At 44.7% G+C, this 16,735-nt stretch overlaps 2 protein-coding genes and 1 long non-coding RNA gene across 7 annotated transcripts in view; all 3 read left to right on the top strand.

Annotated features, from left to right (window-relative positions):
• The window catches only part of IL21R (interleukin 21 receptor), a 16,349-nt gene extending 13,938 nt beyond the window's left edge, over positions 1-2,411 (top strand). For all 4 annotated transcript variants that reach the window (XM_061349072.1, XM_061349073.1, XM_061349070.1 and 1 more), the window contains exon 10: positions 322-2,411. In XM_061349072.1, coding sequence (XP_061205056.1) covers positions 322-1,218 — 897 coding nt within the window. In that variant the 3' untranslated portion in view covers positions 1,219-2,411. The remainder of the gene's footprint in view (positions 1-321) is intronic.
• LOC133210033 (interleukin-9 receptor-like) lies at positions 1,957-16,735 on the top strand. 2 transcript variants are annotated; one of them, XM_061349076.1, is made up of 9 exons: positions 1,957-2,096; positions 9,053-9,143; positions 9,539-9,647; positions 11,709-11,902; positions 12,568-12,704; positions 12,997-13,171; positions 13,374-13,479; positions 14,569-14,653; positions 15,153-16,735. In XM_061349076.1, the coding sequence occupies exons 2-9, from the start codon at positions 9,065-9,067 to the stop codon at positions 15,702-15,704; spliced, it is 1,437 nt and encodes a 478-aa protein (XP_061205060.1). In that variant the 5' UTR covers positions 1,957-2,096; positions 9,053-9,064; the 3' UTR covers positions 15,705-16,735. The 2 variants fall into 2 exon arrangements, with proteins under 2 accessions (XP_061205060.1, XP_061205058.1); XM_061349074.1 differs by lacking the exon at positions 1,957-2,096 and adding an exon at positions 3,924-5,191.
• Positions 10,298-10,728, top strand: LOC133210009 (uncharacterized). Its single transcript, XR_009724830.1, has 2 exons — positions 10,298-10,426; positions 10,529-10,728. It is a non-coding gene; the product is annotated as an uncharacterized LOC133210009 (long non-coding RNA).

The raw sequence follows: 16,735 nt of genomic DNA, 5'->3' as shown, positions 1-16,735 counted from the left end.
GGTGGCCTGGGACCGCTGGCTGATGCACAAAGGAATGCTGCCATGGGCAGTGGCATTCTTTGCAGCATGGAGGAAACTGCAAAGCCACACAAACCTCTCGGAGTTAATCATTGTCAATCAGTTAGGTCAGTTCACCTGCAGCTGCTGCGTGTGGTGACAGCAGCATCTCATACCCTGCTCGCTTTGAGGAGTCAGGGATTTTTACAGTTTGACTTTGCCTCTAAAGCTGTAAGAACTTTGGTAATTTCTGTAGAACCTCAAACGTGATGACACTAACTGCTCTCTTCCCCTCCCTCTCTCCCTCTATGTCCCTTTGTGCAGAAGTGGGTTGGTGCACCCCATTCAAAAATCACTTTTGATTTCTTTGAATGGGGGATAGTCCTTCCAGAAGTCCTAGAAGTTTACACCATGCGTACTTCCAACAGCACCTCACGGGAGGAGCTGCATGAGATGAGAAGAGATCTGCCTTGCAAGCCCTGTGTGTCGTGTCTGACTGCCCCAGGTCAGGATGGCCAGTCCCTACTCTCTAGTGGGACTCAGGACCAGTCATACGGGCATTTGTTCATGGATACTGTGACTGTGGCTGATGAATTCACGCCTTGTAATTGCCAATGCAACTGTAATCGTGTGTACAGGGACCATGAGCATACCAGGGAGGAGGATAGTGCTGGAGAAACTGGTTATCCCAAGGTTAATGTTGATGATGAAGACAGAAAGATAGCCAGTGACTTGCCTCTGGCTGACCTGAGCACTCAAGACAAAATACTTGCTTCAGGCTCTGTGTCTACAGACCACCTGCAGAGTACAAATGTCCCAGCTCACCAGCAAGTAGAAAAGACTTTGGAAGGAAGGATGGGGAGCATCCTAGAAGTCCTTTGCTTGCAGCCTGATCAGTGGGATTTGGAAAATCCAGGTTCTCTGCCTTCTCCTGATGGTGAAAGTGTTTCCTACAGTGAAGGTTCCTGTGACTCCCTCCCTCACATTGCAAGGCCTGGTGACAGTTACCCTGTGATCTGCGTAGATTTGGACACTATTGACAGTGGCTTTGTGGACTCGGACTGTGGGAGTCCAGTTGACTGTGAATTTGAGCAAAACAGTCATTCCAAGTATGGGTCCATCTCTCTTGAGCAGGAGGGGGAGGATTTTCCACGGAGCTATGTCAAGCAGTGGGTCTCCTGTGGCTCTGACAGCCCTGCCAGTGGAGCACAGACAAGCTAAGGACTTGATGTTGCCTTATAACAAGAGTGTTCAGCCTTTTCCATACTGTGCCAGAAGCAGTGTTAGAAAAATGCGTAAGAGAAGCAAAATTTACTGCATGTAAGCGGGATTGCATGCTGCTGAAAACTGTTAGGTGCATAGAAATACATCTGCCTATTTCTACTGCCCCTTATTCTGTTCATGCCTCACACTTGACGTTATTGATTTAATTATTTCTATCCCTCCCCCCCCCACCCCCTTTTTAATGGCAGAAAAAGAACTGTACCTTGAAAATCACCCCTTGGCTTATGTATATGTGCAATTGTTTTTGATGGTGACCTTATAAAGAGTACAACAAAACTTAAAATTATTTTCCCTGGTGTTATCACATGACTTGAGAGTTTGGATGCAGATGGAATCTTAGAAGCATAACCCATGCCAAGTATGTTTGTTACATTAAAGTTCCCCTACCCTTTCCCAACAACACAGGTGGTATTACTTCTCTTACTAGTATCTTTGGCTCTTTAAACCCAGCTGTAATCATTGGTTAATTATAGAGGGTCCTAGCCCTGACCATGGGGTGTGATCAAACCCAGTTCTAATATAATCATCACAGAAGGCTGTGGCCAAGAGAGCAAACACTGCTTAGGCTCCAGGAACACTTTGCCTTTCCAGGTGGAGTTTGCTAATGAAAAGTCTTCAAAAACATGTAATTCCAGGCAAACTCTTGCTATGGTGCTCTTCTGCTGCAGCATCATCTCTCCCAGCATTTTCCAAGCACATTAACTGAAACATTGAGCAGCTTTTAGAGCTATGCAGAAATTTCAGAAGTGTTGTACTACCTGGACGTGCCTGCAGCTCCGTCTTCTGCCTTGGACCTGGTCTGCTGCAGTCAACAGGTCAGTAGCCCAGATTTTGAGCAATCTCTGCTAGCTAATAAAGCCAAGCATGAAATCGCTATTTGCACTGTAACCGTAAATATATTTCTGTCTGTCATCTCTATAGCTCTGTTTTGTCTAAGATAATTGTCTTTAAAAGTCACTGTAATACTGATGCTGAATGAATCTTCTGTAGGCATAGTGCTCCTGACCCATGGGCTGCTTGTGTCCAGGAGATCTCATACTGAGAGAAACTTTGTGGTGAATGATGTATGTTTCCAGTGCAGTTATAATCTGTTGTTGCTGTGATACCAATAAACTCTTCTCTCTCCCCCATCTCTCACCCAAGACTTTAGCCAGCACCACAGCTTCCTAAACAAGAGGGAGCACTGTAATGAAGAGAAGCTTTTCCTTTCACAGGTGAGTGCTGGCAGAGTTTTTCTATGCATCCATGTCCCTGGTTTGATTATAAAACATAGTAGGACCATGGCTGTTGTGATTTTGAACCTACTGGGCTTAGCTTTGCCCATATTGTTGTTACTCCCTCAATATACCCCTAGCTTAGGGGCTTCCTGAGCGCTGCTCCAAGATAGTGGGGCTATTTTTGGTTTCTTCTCTCCTTATTTTCCATTTTTCTCGTGGGAAGGTATTGTCAGCATGTTTATGTGTCCTTCCTGCTGTGCTGCAAGTACCCTGCATGCCCTTCACGAGGCAGCAGAGGACTAAGCCAACTCCACTTCCTTACTGATGAGCTGATCCTGCCATGCACTGTCTTACAAGGTCTGCTCACGCTGCGCTTATGTCCAGCAAATGTGTACTGAGCAGAAGCATCTCTGATGGTCTGTAGCACAGTCTTCTGCTGCTCATCTTGCAGTTATTTGCATCTCAGAAACTACATTGTGGTAACTGACCTCAGGCTGCTTAAGGGAAGAGGGGATACTTGCCTAGCTTTCCTTGGGCCCCTTAATTCTGTGTGCTCCTTATTTCTGTGAGTATCGTTGGCCCCAGAACTGCTGAAGGAGCTGTTTTGTTACTGCAACACTACCTAGCTGCACATCTGGTAGCTTGTGGTGGTTTGGTGCTACCTTGGCCTAGAAGTTGCCTCTGATCACCCTAGAAGGCAGACTTCATGGGCAGAGAAGAACTCGCTTTGATACATGGTATAAGGATACTAAAGTAGGGGAGACTGTTCCCTTTGAAGTGGTTGTAACAATTAAGCTTTGACCAATGAGTTGTTGACATTGTGGATGCGGAGGGGTTGGAGGTGGGCTTTTTTCCCATGGCTTCTAGCAGCAAACTGCACATGTCCCTGACCGAGCTGTATCTGCTTTGGAAAGGCTGTGCCTGCAGGAATGCTAGGGATGTTGGTGGCAGAGCAAGCCCACTGCTGTGGGTTCTGGGGAGGCCTCCTGGGCTCTCAAACAAGCTGTCTCTAAAAGGTCTCACTCCACCCTTCTGTGTCCTCAGAAACGCGCAGTGGCACATTCCTGAACAGCAGCATGAAGCACAGACAGAGTGATGACAATCGTGTTGTAAGAGCAGTTGCTGTTTTGCTGCTCCAGCCAGCAGGCCTGCTTAAAACAACAGTTGCAATACGCAGCCTGCAGCTGACTCTGTTCAGCTGCTCCTGCCATGCTCAGGTAACCAGGTGATCTAACCTAAGCCTTGCAGAGGTGAGGTTGGTCATGCACTGAGCAGTGGGGTGAGGTAGCAAGAGGATGCCAGCAGCACCACCCATGCAGATAAAGCCTTTAGGTGGCTGTGCTCTCCTGCGCTTTGCTCAGTATTTACAACAGTCGGGGACAGGAGTTCAGTGAATGGCCTGGGCATGGAGGAAGTATGAAAAAAGGCAACTGCAGAGAGCTGTGATGTTCGTGTTGTATATACTGCTCTGTAGTTTGGAATAGTAACATGAAAGGAAACTGAAGAAGAACGTCTTGCTTTGCCATTTGAACCAAACTGCTGCTGAACTCCTGTAACGATCTTTTCCTGTCTGCCCTATAGGCAGAATATTATAAAAGATGTGTGTCTTACACAGCCATTGCATCTTTATGGTGACCTGCAGCAGTAGGCAGGGAGGATACAGTTTGTCTCTACAGGAGACAAGATGTCTTTTGCTGCAGCAGGGTGAACTGCAAGCATCTGGGCAGCTTTGAGGCAGCAGCTGTTATTTGTCTACATGATGCTCTGAAGGCTGCTTGCATTTTAGGGGTTTTCAATTTCTGCTCCTGTTCAAGCCTGCTGTAACAATAAAAAATAAACCTTAGATGAGTAACCATGAGGCCTCGTGGTAGTTGGCAGGAGTCTTACTGGAGGGGGAACGCTGAAAAGCGGGTACTGGGAGAAGCACCATAACTCAACCTGTAGTACCAATTTGGAAGTGTCTGTCCTCATTTCTGCACAGCCCCTGCCTTCCTCTCTTGGCTGTTAAAACTAATACTGGCAGATTGTTATTCAGTCTGTGTTTTGCCTGCTTCTCCTATCCCCTTCTCTGGCACATGTACATAACAGACTTGATGGATCCTGACTATAATACAACCACTGCAGCATTACAGCAGGGTATGGAAAGATCTGTCCCTTATACACTCTAGGATTTGGACATGTTAGTACTGCAATGCTTGTTTGCCTTTGGCCCTTCAAGCACAGTACAGCAATAGGCTGTGGAAGAAGTACAGAACAGGGCAGCTCAGGGATGCCTCGGGTGCCTGAGCGCAGTTGTGTAGAGGCCTTGGATGGAAGTACTCTTGCCTCATATCCATACAGGGCTAGGAAGTGGTTTAGGGTCACTTTAAGAGCTCTTCTGTTGGCCTTCTACTATATAAATGTTGCAAGCAGGTACTTTTATATTCAGCAAATTACTTGGTCTTTTAAATGTTAACCCTTTACCAGAAATTCTTCAGTTTCTCCATCACTAAAGAGTAACTGCAGATGCAGCTACTTGAACTCAATCTGATAATCTGAGCAGGTTTTCATTGGTTCTTGAGATTATCTTCAAAATCGGGCACAGTAACTTCTGCTTTCTTATGCCACTGCTGCTACTGCCTGATCATCAAACCGCATAGCCAAAGCTATCGAGGGGCAGAAGCAGTGTGAAAAGTGAAGCTTCCTTTGAGCTGGTAAGACAGTTAATGTATTTCTGTGCTATGCATGCCTCTAAATAATGATAGGATACATCTACTGAGCTAAGATATTGCAAAATGATTTCTTTACCTAAATCTGGAATTCTGTATCGCCTCTTGCTCTGGGAACCTAGAGCAATAAAATTAACAAGAGGGTCCCTGCACTTTTGTTCTGCAAGTTTGCTGAGCACGAATTCAACTATTGCATTAACTCTGATATGGGTTGTGCCAGAAAGAAGAATCATCTTGAATAAATGATTTTTATGTTGTCCTCTCTGACTGAAATAGATGAATGTAAAGGAATCCAGCCAAAATAGCCCTCGGCTTTGAGACTTTGCAAAGAAAAATACGCTTTTTAAATGTTGGTATGTATATGTGTGTGTATAAATATTGCTTTACTGCAGTAATTACGATCTGTAGCAGCCTCTAGGATCCAAGTCTGCCCAATCTTTAAAAGCACATAGCTGTTTGTGAGCATCAGACTGTAGGAAAATGGCTCTCCAAAGATGAAGGGAGAAAAAGATTGGTGTTACGGGGTTCTCTCTTACCATCTCTGCCAACGAGGAAATCATACTACTTTTCCTTATTCTCCAGCAGTTCACATGCTCATCATGTGAGTCTGTTATGTGCACTTGATGTAGTTCTGTCAGACATGTGCTTAGAGGCCAAGGTATTCAGGAGGCAGATAATCTGTCATTGTATTCTTCTTAAAGAGCCTATGAAGTATTCTCCTGTAAGCAGGGATGAGTGAAAGAGTGCCCTTGATGAACAATCACACTTGGTAGCACAATGGATCACTCTGGAGAATCTGCACTTGGGGCTAACCTTAGTGGGTGGAGGGATGTGCCTGCTGGTAGACACACTATTGCCTGCTGCTCTTTTACTTCATGGGTGCGAGTCAGACCACACAAATGAGCTGTAACAAGAAAAATTGCACTGACAAAACTATCTACTCTCTATAAAAGTTGATGGCAGAGGTGAGATAGAACCTAGCAGTCCTGGCTGTCTGCTGGGTGCTGGCATATCATTACATGTATCAAAGGGTACCTGAGCATGTTGGAGAATCTTATGCACACATGTCCATGAGAAATCCTTGCTCTTGCATGACATTTCAATTTCATGTTTTATCAGGTGTTTGTAAAGCTGATCTTGTCTTGTATTCATCCAAAGGTCCGTCACTTTGAACTCATTATGTTTTCTACACAATTCTTCACATCAAATGTAAGCTTCTTCTTCCCACTTTCAAAGTCATTGACAGCTTTTCCCTGTCCACTTGTCATCTCCTACTTCCATACCAGGAGCTCAACTCTTCCTATGATCATCAAATCAACTCCTGTTGTCTACAGTTCTCTTGGGCTACCTCAACCTCATTCCTAAGTCTCTCCTTAGCAACTCAGCAAAGCAGAGCTTTAAACCCCAGGTGATATCTAGGCTACCCACATGCTGAGACTGCCATCACCTTCTTGTATTACTTCCCCTCCCAGTGGTGTCTGTCAAAGAATTTATTTTACTCTGTAAGTTCTTAAAGTCAAAGTTCATATTTTTACTGTGTGTTCTACTGGACCACTAACATCGGGGTTAGCCAGAACTTTGTGCTTCTCTGGTATTACAACCAAGCACAGCAATAACATTTGATCCCCTTTCCTGTTGATAAGCAGATAAGAGCATTTGGAAAATCTGTGTTGTACAGATTTTGGTTAAAATTACTTGAAAACACTTTTTGGAAATTGGGACAGCTGATGGAACCGTAAGTGAGGAGGGGAGAGGCATGGCTGCAAGGCCTCATGTCCTGGAGCAAGTAACAGGTAGAACAACTCTGCCCTGGAAATATGCAGAAAGAACAGAAACACCATTGCAACCAGCTTGAGACCACCGGGAACTTGGAGTCACCAGTCAGCTTCTGGTACTGAGCCAGTCTTGCACTGGTGGCTGCATAGCTGGAGTATCATTTCAGGGCTCTCTCCCAGGGCTCTGCAGAGTGAAGATGGTTCTTTTCCCTTCCTTTCCCACACCTACATTTTTCACAGGGCTTTTCTGCCTTCCCCCACACCTCAGCAGTGTTGCAGAAACTGGGCATTAGAACAAAAAATAGCATCAGGCAATCCTGGCTAGGAAGACAGTTTGTCCCAGTCCCCAGGTGTTGCAGTTGTGCCCTTGCTGCAGCATCTGAGCTGAGGATTTAATAGATTTATTTAAGAGCTCTAGCAAAGATTTCTAGACAACAGGTCTTGGGCCATATCTGAAAGCAAAAGGTTCCAGCAATAAAGGTACTTCCCCTTTGTCCAAATTCTGCACTTTGTTTCAGTTTAGCTGTATCTACCTTCAGTATCCAACTATTGGATTCTTTCCATCTCTAGGCGATTGAAAGGAAAAACCAAACTCACCCAAACAAGAACACCACCAAAAAACCAACTCCAGAACTTTTCTCATATCTGAAATGTTTTTCCCATGAAAGGTACTTGTGGCTGGGTGAAGTTACTACTCAGCCTTTCCTTTGATTAACTTAAAGACATTTTAGCTCTTCATTTCTGAGGAGTTACCCAGGATTCAATCATTCTTACAGCCTTTTCCAGAACTTTTTTCATCTTTACAGCAACTTTTTGTCAGAAGTGTGGATCCCAACAGAAGGGATGAACTAATAATGCTGTTATGAATGCTGTGTGTACCTGTGGTAACATTTCTGCTAATCGATCTTCATCCACAGGCTGTGTGTTGGCCCCTCCAATGGCATGGATGTACTGCAGGAGCTTTTTCAGCTGGTTATGTGCTATTTCCCAAAAGAATGTTCTGATAAAGCCTTTCAGAATTCCATGGTCCATGACCTATTTATGACACATTCATGACTAACACAAAAACTTGCATTTAAACATGCTCATTTGTTTCCAGGTGAATTAGAGAGCCAGGAAATGTCCAGCATGTTTCAAACATTGCAGAACTGAATAAAGAACTTCTGTGGGGGAGAGGAGATATCAAATTAGCAGCAACTACCTGGAAAGTGTCTGTCCTGGTTTAGTTGTCTTCACTTAGATTTATTTGTTTGTGTGCCTGAACAAGTTCTTGTAAGCACATATATAATTCTATTTAATGCAGCTCTCTCTATTTCATATTTAGTCAGTCTTACTGCGTTTATCACAGGGATCGTACACAACCCTGATTAGAACGATAAGCAGGAGAGCCTTCATGCCTCCCAGCCTCCCTCAGCTAAAATCAGCTAATGGTGATGCTTCCTCTCAACAACCCCCACTCTGAAGGTCTGCAGCAAAACAGGATATTTATGAAAACCCCATGAATGAAGAGGTGCTGAAGTGGAAGCCAGCAAGATTCTGAAACATTGTGATTATTTTACTATTAATTCAGAGAAGGGACACTCTAAGCAGGCATAATTCCAGGAAAGAAGTTGAGATGGGGATGCTCTGTGAAATCTGGAACTGAGAGTATTTCCTGCTACTGTAGCCATCAGATTTTCATTTAATCTCTTCAGTAAAGCAGTCCTAATGATTAAAATACTGCAGTCCTTGCTAAGCGTAGGCTCCTTCTCACTCACACCTATTCTAGACTGCTTCAGACCCTTTGTTGGTTAAAAACTACGTTCATATTCTATAGCCAGGCTGTACTCATCTGGTCTTGTGGCAATGCCGAACTTAGGGTTTTCTCCTTCCCTGACACTTCTCTCTCCTTTTCTGCAGCTTCTTCTGAAAGAGGGATCATAACCCCTGGCAAATGAAGAAATTGTGTAACTGAGTTGGTGCCCTGTCCGACAGACCCAAGGTCAGCTTGTGTCAGGGCTGGCAGCAGCAGATACTCAACCTGCTGGTATGAATACTGACAAAACTCCTTCTGATGGCTGTTCTATTTTAGATACTGTCTGGAATGGGAGGAGATGTGTGGCAATTGTGTCTCCAGCTGTGCATTGCTTCTGTGCTGCTCTTTGGTGGAGGAAGAGGGAGAGGTAAGAGATCTGGAATAGGTCCACTGTGGGAAGGGGCACATGCATGTGCTCATCTTTCATTCACAGACCCCAGAGTATGCAACACAAGATCCTGTGACTGCCCTTTCCCCAGTCCCAGGAACCAGTACCAGCTGGTAATGCCAGGCCTGGGGAACCCAGCACATACTGGACAAGCTGTGCAGCAGAAAAATCTTAGCCAGTGCCCAAGGTCCCTTCCGTAAGATCTTACACTCATCTCATGCAGTGAAGTGTGGTGCAATAGAAGGGGCATCATGAGGAAGGACAGATGAGGTATCACTAAAGGAAGCACTAGAAACAAATGCATTTATTTGACATACCAAGCAAGGCCTTGTCAGGTGATGTACAAACGCAGCTCTGGTCTCCTTCCTCTGCAGAGCTCCAGGGCAGCCTGAGCTGCCTGAATAACTATGTGACTACCGTGAGCTGCACGTGGGAAATGGAGGAGCCCATGGGAGAGGGACCTTTCCACCTGCATTTCACCAAGTAAGAGCCTGTCATGGTTGAACCCCAGCCACAAGCCAGCACCAACCCCCCCCCCCCCCCAGCGCAATGGGGCGAGAATCAGAAGCGTAAAAGTGAGAAAACTCATGGGCTGAGCTTAAGACAGTTTAATGGGTAATGCAAAAGCTGTGAGCACAAGCAAAGCAAGGAATTCATTCACCCCTTCCCTCTGCAGGCAGGTGGGCAGCCATGTCTAGGAAAGCAGGGCTTCATCATGCATAACAGTTACTTGAGAAGGAAAACACCATAGCTTCAAACGTTCCCCCACTTCCTCCTTATTCCCCCAGTGTTACATGCTGAGCATGATGTCCTATGGTCTGGAATCTCCCTGGGGTCAGTTGTGGCCAGCTGTCTTAGATCTGTCCTCTCCCAACCCCTTGTGCACCCTCAGCCTGCTCACTGATGCAGTGGGGTGAGGAGCAGAAAAAGCCTTGATGCTGTATAAGCTCTGTCAGCAGTAACTGAAACATCCCTGTGTTATCAGTACTGTTTTCAGCACCAATTCAAACACAGCTCCATGCCAGCTATTGTAAAGAAAATTAATTCTGTCCCTGCCAAAACCAGCACAGCACCAAGAGCTGCTATGGCAGCCACAGCCCTGGCATGGGCAAGAAGAGCAAAGATAGGGCCGTCTGTGGGCTTTGCTCGCTCCACAGCAGGAGACTTGTGGCTTCCTTGGAAGCTGCTCTTTTTTTGTGGTCCCACTGCCTTGGAGGGTGCAGCAGAGGTTCAGCACAGTTGGCTGCACGCATGCAGCAGAGGTTCAGCACAGTTGGCTGCACGCATGCAGCAGAGGTTCAGCACAGTTGGCTGCACGCATGCAGCAGAGGTTCAGCACAATTGGCTGCACGCATGCAGCAGAGGTTCAGCCCATCCATCTGCTCAGCCCCTCTCAGCACAGAGAGTCCCCCAGCCCAGGCTCTGCTCCCCATGATCAGGGCACTTCCAAAACCCATCCCACATGATGCTGCCTAATCAATTTCTAACTGCTTCTTGTATTGTTGCCTAGAAATTAAACCCCTAGGGGTTTAATCTAAATGATTTAATATATATGCAAAAGGATTTTGAAAGTCTAGTGAGTTATAGTAACAGATTTAGAATACTATGTGAATACTTTTTCCTCTAATAGAAGAAATCAGGTGAGCGGCTTCCTAGGTGATAGGGTAATAAGCACTGTGATGTGCTAATCTGAGATGAATGAGTTTTGATTGTGTAAGCATGTTATCTTAACTCCCAGTGGCTAGTATTGCATGAGGGGAAGCCATGCTGCCATTAGAGGCCTCATATATTCTGGTAAAGTTAAGTCACAACCAGCCTAACTCTTAACTACAGTAGATTTTAAATTTATGAACAAAAGCCAAGCTGATAAACTGTGGTGTCCCAGTTCACTGTGGGGTCACGTGCAGCACGACAAATCTGCTGATAAATGGCTGCATTAGACAAGTTAATAACATGAGACTGTTCTTTGGAGCCATTTCCCCAAGGTGATATTTTCCGTCATTCATCTGTTATGCTGTGCTGGAGCTTGTGAATATTAAAAAACCCTTCATACAAGCAAAAACAGCGCTGAAAGAAAAAAAAAAGAACAAACCACCAAGAAACCAACCTCTGAGGTGTTCTGCTGTCAGCAGCGGTTTGTTCAGAGTGAAAGAGGCTTCAATGTACAACTTGTTAGCTCTGTGCTGTGTGCTTGTAACCAGCTGTCCACCCGTTTTAACCCCTTTGTACCAGCTGCTTTCCTGGCAGCAACATGCAGCAGCCTTCTCACTCCCAGGAGGAAGCAGGGGGCAGGTACTGGGTTGCACGTGTAGCTCCTGGGAGGTGCGGTGCCCTCAGCAGTGAGGTTATGAACCTGGTTCCCTCCACCCTTTTCAGCTCTGCCATCCAGCCAGCTTTAGCACTGCTTTCTCTGCTGGCTGCACTGAAGAGGTTCGTGTTCTTCCGGAACGCGGTGCTGTGCTAAACTGCTACCCATCTTTCATAAACTGAAAAGCACTTAATCATACAACTTAAAAGAAACTTTCAGCCCTTTTATTCTTCTAGCCTCTGGTCAAAGGGCCACAACGCCAGCTGCAGACTTACTGCCAGAGAAAGCATGCAGAACCAGTACTACTGCACTATCCATTTAGCCAGCCAGATCTTGGAAACAGATGGTTATAGAGTTGCTCTCCAAGGCAACTTCTTTGGACGCAATGACACGTACATCATCTTTCCAGAGTACAGTCCCCGTGAGCACAGTAAGTATGAAGAAGGGCAGCTGTGGGTTGAGGCTCTGCCTTCAGCTTTGGAGTACAAAATGAAAATAATGGAAACAGGCCAGACTGCTCATCCCTGGAAAATGTACTATGTGGACTTCATCATTAAGGATGCTGTCCCAGTGTCTCTCCATTCTGACTTTTCCAGGATTTCAGAGAGAGCTGGCCCTGGAGTACCTTTCAACTGTACTTCTTATTTGCATCATGTTTTCTTGTGCCATGGTGATGCCCAATTGGATTGCCTCTGTAGCTGTGGGGTTTTTTCCTAAGAAATGAAGCCACGAGGAATCGAAGTCACGGATCTAGTTCGATGTCCCATGGCCTGGTACCTCAGAGAAATGCTCTAGGATCTGAGATCTCAGTTCCTGTCTGTATTAGGGGTATGCTGGACGAGCAGAATGTGACATCCAGGTGGCTCTTTGCTTGCAGGATTATCCCTGGGGGCTATTTGATTTATCATTGATTTATGTCCATTCTGTAGTTGTTCTGGCCTACCCTGTAAGCTAATTTGGTCTACTGCTGGTCTTAATATAACTCATTAGACCCAGGTTTATCTTCCAAGACTTCATTCAGCCTAGTATCACGCATTTCTGTCTGTGGTGTTCATGTCCCAAATAGTGTGAAAAACCCTACCTCTCTATTTGCAGTAAAACTTGACCCCCCTTTGAACATCCAGAGCAATGCCACTGCCAGCAAGTGTCAGATATGGTGGAGTGTGCCTTGGTACCTCGTCGAAATTCTCCAGTATGAGTTGCAGTATAAGGAGTACAGCAAGTCCTGGGAGGTAACTGAATGAAGCACACACTGATACTGCCTTGCTCTCTGGGCCTCCTGGCAGCTGGCTGTTCTAAGCTGGCCTGTTTTCCCACATCACTGCTGAAAGATTTTATGTAAACCATCAATACTTAAGGTCAGTAAATCTTCTCCTGGACCTGCATTCAGAAGTCACCCGTCATCACACAGGCCCTCTTCTTGCACCTGAGAAAAGATTTGGAAAAGGAGGGGAGGGGAAGAGTATTTAAAAGACCATCCCATGCCCAGCCTCCTTTACAGAAATTCTTTGCACTGCTTTGCAGATTGCACTGAACAAGACGCCCCCCAGTTCACTGCCCCAGGTTGAAATTGAAGCCGCCGAGCTCCGCAGTGGCGTTGCTTACGCTGCACGAGTTCGGTGCAAGGTTTCTGAGAATGAGGATTCGTACCATAGTCAGTGGAGCGAGTGGAGCCAGACAACAGTGTTTCAAAGAGCAGGTACAAAGAATGTTGCTTTTACTTTAATTCATGTCTTCTCATGAACTCATGCTCAAAAAAGGAAGATACCTGGTAAAATGAAGCTTTTCAAATCCAAACTAGCTGCCTTTAGCAGCCTGTTTCATTTGCATTGCTTGGTTATTTGGGGTTCAGTCTTGGCTCCCAGACTTTTTAGCCAATGTTTTTGTGTTGATTCTTCTAGAACTACCTGAAAAGATCCTAAATACCAGAACTGTGCAGTTCTTGTTCATTCCTCTGAGTTTCGGCATGCTGCTGTATTTATTTTGGAACTGCAAGCTTTCTTCAAGGTATGTTGTAGTTCTTCAGTAAGTTCCCCTTGACCTGCACAGCCTGAAGAAGGTAAATCAGGTGTCCTTATACGCTTCTTGCTTCCTGTTTGTGCTGCACAGACTCAATCATTTTCAAAAGTACTTCTGACAGTCTTGGGATATGACATGTTCCTTGGCTGATGATTGTTAATGACCAACTACACAATCCTTACAAAGAACAAAGTGCCTCTGTGGCACCCAAACTCAACTAAACCTCCAGGTTGAGGGTCTCTTTGTCTTGGAGTTAAAGAAATTTAAACCCATGGAAATTACTTGTTTTCATGTAGATAAAAGTGCAAATACACAGCAATCCATGAGGGTGGTTAAACTACTTTCAAAAGTTAAGCTACTGGTGACATAGCTGGCAGTAGTCAGTATGCAAAATACTGATACAAGCAAACTGAACTGACTCCTATTCAGTACTCCTTAGGTTTGGGGACCAAATTGTACAGAGACAAAAGTGTCTCTAGAACTTTGGTTCAATTATCCTCTGCAATTTTTTGTGCTGGAAGAGCAAAGGTGAATCTCCTACCTCTTCCTTTGCTGCCTTGACACAGATTATTCTGCTACCTACACATCACACTTAGAGAAACAGAACTCATGATGCCTGTATAGTAAAATACTTTTACAGGATAGACTCTCATTAAGGGACTAGGATGTCTGGCAGAATTGCTCTGTCTAAACGTAATGAAACTAGAATGCTCTAAAACAATTCCAGAGATGCTGTTTTAGATCAAGTTGGGTGCTAAACAAATGCATAGTCATATAATATATGCTAAACAAATGCTTAGTCATATAATAAGTAATAGACTAGTACCGAGTTTGCAGCATATAGCATTCCTCAGAATGTTTATGACTGTGCTTCAGGCTAGAAACATTAAATACATGCACAGGAGTCAAACACTTGCAGGAGATGTCAGAAACCTTGTGAAATGGACTTCTTGTGCAATTTTTATAATGTAAGTGTGGAGCTCTCGTCTAACAGTGCTACAGCATCGAGACAGAACCCAGGAAAACTGTTGCTGTGTTCTGCTTTTTATAATTTGAAGTGCTGTTTTCTCACTTCAGGGCAAAAGACCTCTCCTGCTTCAACATTCCCACACCAGCTGCTTTCTTTCAGCCTCTCTATAATTTGCACAATGGGAATTTTAAGGTAAGAGATAAGTTTCAATTCTTTCTTATGATCCTCAATTCATGAGGAAAGCACTTCTTTTTTCTTTTCTGTTCTTGGGGATTAATCATTCTAGCTCCTGAGCAGTTACTGACATGGTTCTAGTCTTTCTGAAGCTTTACAGTTTCTCAGTGTCCTGCCTCCACACACTAGTGACACCACCAAAGCTTCTATCCAGCTTCTCTCTCCTTAGAAATAAGCTCCCTCTAGTCAGTCACTCCTACCCATGCTGAACAGGAGCAGTGCACACAGTCTTTGCAAAGCCAAAGCAACATGAGCAGCTTGCAGTACATTCCGGAGGTGAAAACTTGAAAACTTCTTGTGACATTAGCAGCTAGATTCTCTACCCTATTACTCTGTTTGCCCAGTAGATCTGCACTAAACCTCTGCATTATTGTGCCAAAGCCATATAGAAAGAACAGTTATTTTGCAAGTTCCAACTCTAAGCAAAATGTGCTGAACTTACTGATCCTTTCCCTAGGACTGGGTTGGACCTAGTGAGGCTTGTAGCCAGCTCAGAAGAGAAGAGGCCAGCAACTCAAAGAAAGTGACTGCAGATGATGTTTCTGATCTGAACACCCAAGAACAGATTTCCCAGATTTTTTCCTTGAAACCTATGGAAAGCACGAATCTGGCTGCTGCAGAAGAAAGCTTAGTATTTGCCTCAGTTCCAAGCCAGCAGTACGTCCCCAGCAGGTATGTAAGAGCAGAAGAGACAGAAGTGAGGCTGGGACTACTGTTTGCACAAGCCCGTGGTGATGATACAGTTGGCCTGAAAATCTCTGAAAAACTTAACACCAACCTTGAGAGCCCCAGCACGGGAAGGAATTCTTCCTCTCACCCACAGCATGGAAAGGGCGACTTCCTTATGCTTCAGGAATCTTTAGAGATAGCAAATGTGTCTTTCAGCAGTAGTGACTATTGTACCTTATGCGACAATCATACCACAGGAGGTTTGATTCCTGCTGAACTACTGAAGCTCTCCAATGGCAATAGTCTTCTCAATCAGAATGATCAGAGTGACCTTCCCTGAGGTATACTGTCTACAAAGATCTTTGTGCTGTCCTCTCACCTCCCAGCACTGTCTTTCCAAGTGGCTTAAATAGTGACCGTGCAGACAATTACAAACATGTATCATTTTTAGGTAAATTCTCAATTTCTGTACTTCAAAAGAAGATTGTGACAACTCCTCTGGCTAGCAGATACTACTCCTACAGGCATCACAAGGCCTGACTCCAGCAGTACCTGCTGTCTTCAGGGCACATATGACCATACTCTTATCTAAATTAACCACCTGTCAGCAGCAGAAGTCCAGCAATGCTCTGGCTAAGGAAGCAGCAGCAGACCTGCTGTTTTGCCTCAGGAAGAGCTATTGGGATTGGGCACCTCTCAGAAGCAGCAATACTTGTAATGTGCTGAACCACGACTTAAGCTCCATCGTTATTTTATAAAGGAGTAAAAAACATAAACAATTTTTGCTTAAAAGGGTAATTTTGCTTTTTAATATTTGCTTCTTAATATGATATTGATGACTTCAAATGGTTCCCAATTTCTTCAGAATTCATAATTGCTCTATTTAATCAGGCAGTGGCCTTGTTCTTTATTACTCTGAATGGCTCTAACTTTCTATTGTGCAGTAACTAAGCCCCATATAGTGCTTTGATTTTAACAGCTATTTATTCCAAGGTTAAGTGTCTGACCTGATCTACTGAAGAAAGGTGAAAAGCAAGAATAGAATGAACGAGCTTTATTTAATCAAAAAGCAGGCCAGGGCAACTGCCTCTCCAGGGCTTTTATTATTTCTCCAGAACTGATGAGTTCTTTGCCTATCTGCTCAAACGAACAGCCTTTCTGAGATGAACCTCTGGAGGTTTACCTTCTACCCTAGACACAGAAAATCCTAGATGTGATTGACTGCCCAACAAGCAGGTTCCTGAAGTCTTAGTTACATCTCCTAGGCTTAAAGGGCTCAGGAGTTTTAGCAAGCATACTAAGAAATTTACAGATGCAACTACACTAACTGGCACATGCATACATACAGTCACACACATTCATTCCTTCCTC

This window comes from Neopsephotus bourkii, unplaced genomic scaffold (assembly GCF_033783945.1).
Source record: "Neopsephotus bourkii isolate Nb327-2 ecotype Australia unplaced genomic scaffold, CSIRO-AGI_Nbou_v1 NB_384, whole genome shotgun sequence".
NCBI lineage: Eukaryota > Metazoa > Chordata > Aves > Psittaciformes > Psittacidae > Neopsephotus > Neopsephotus bourkii.
Note: the sequence above shows the minus strand (reverse complement) of the source record. Positions and strands in the feature narration are given on the sequence as shown.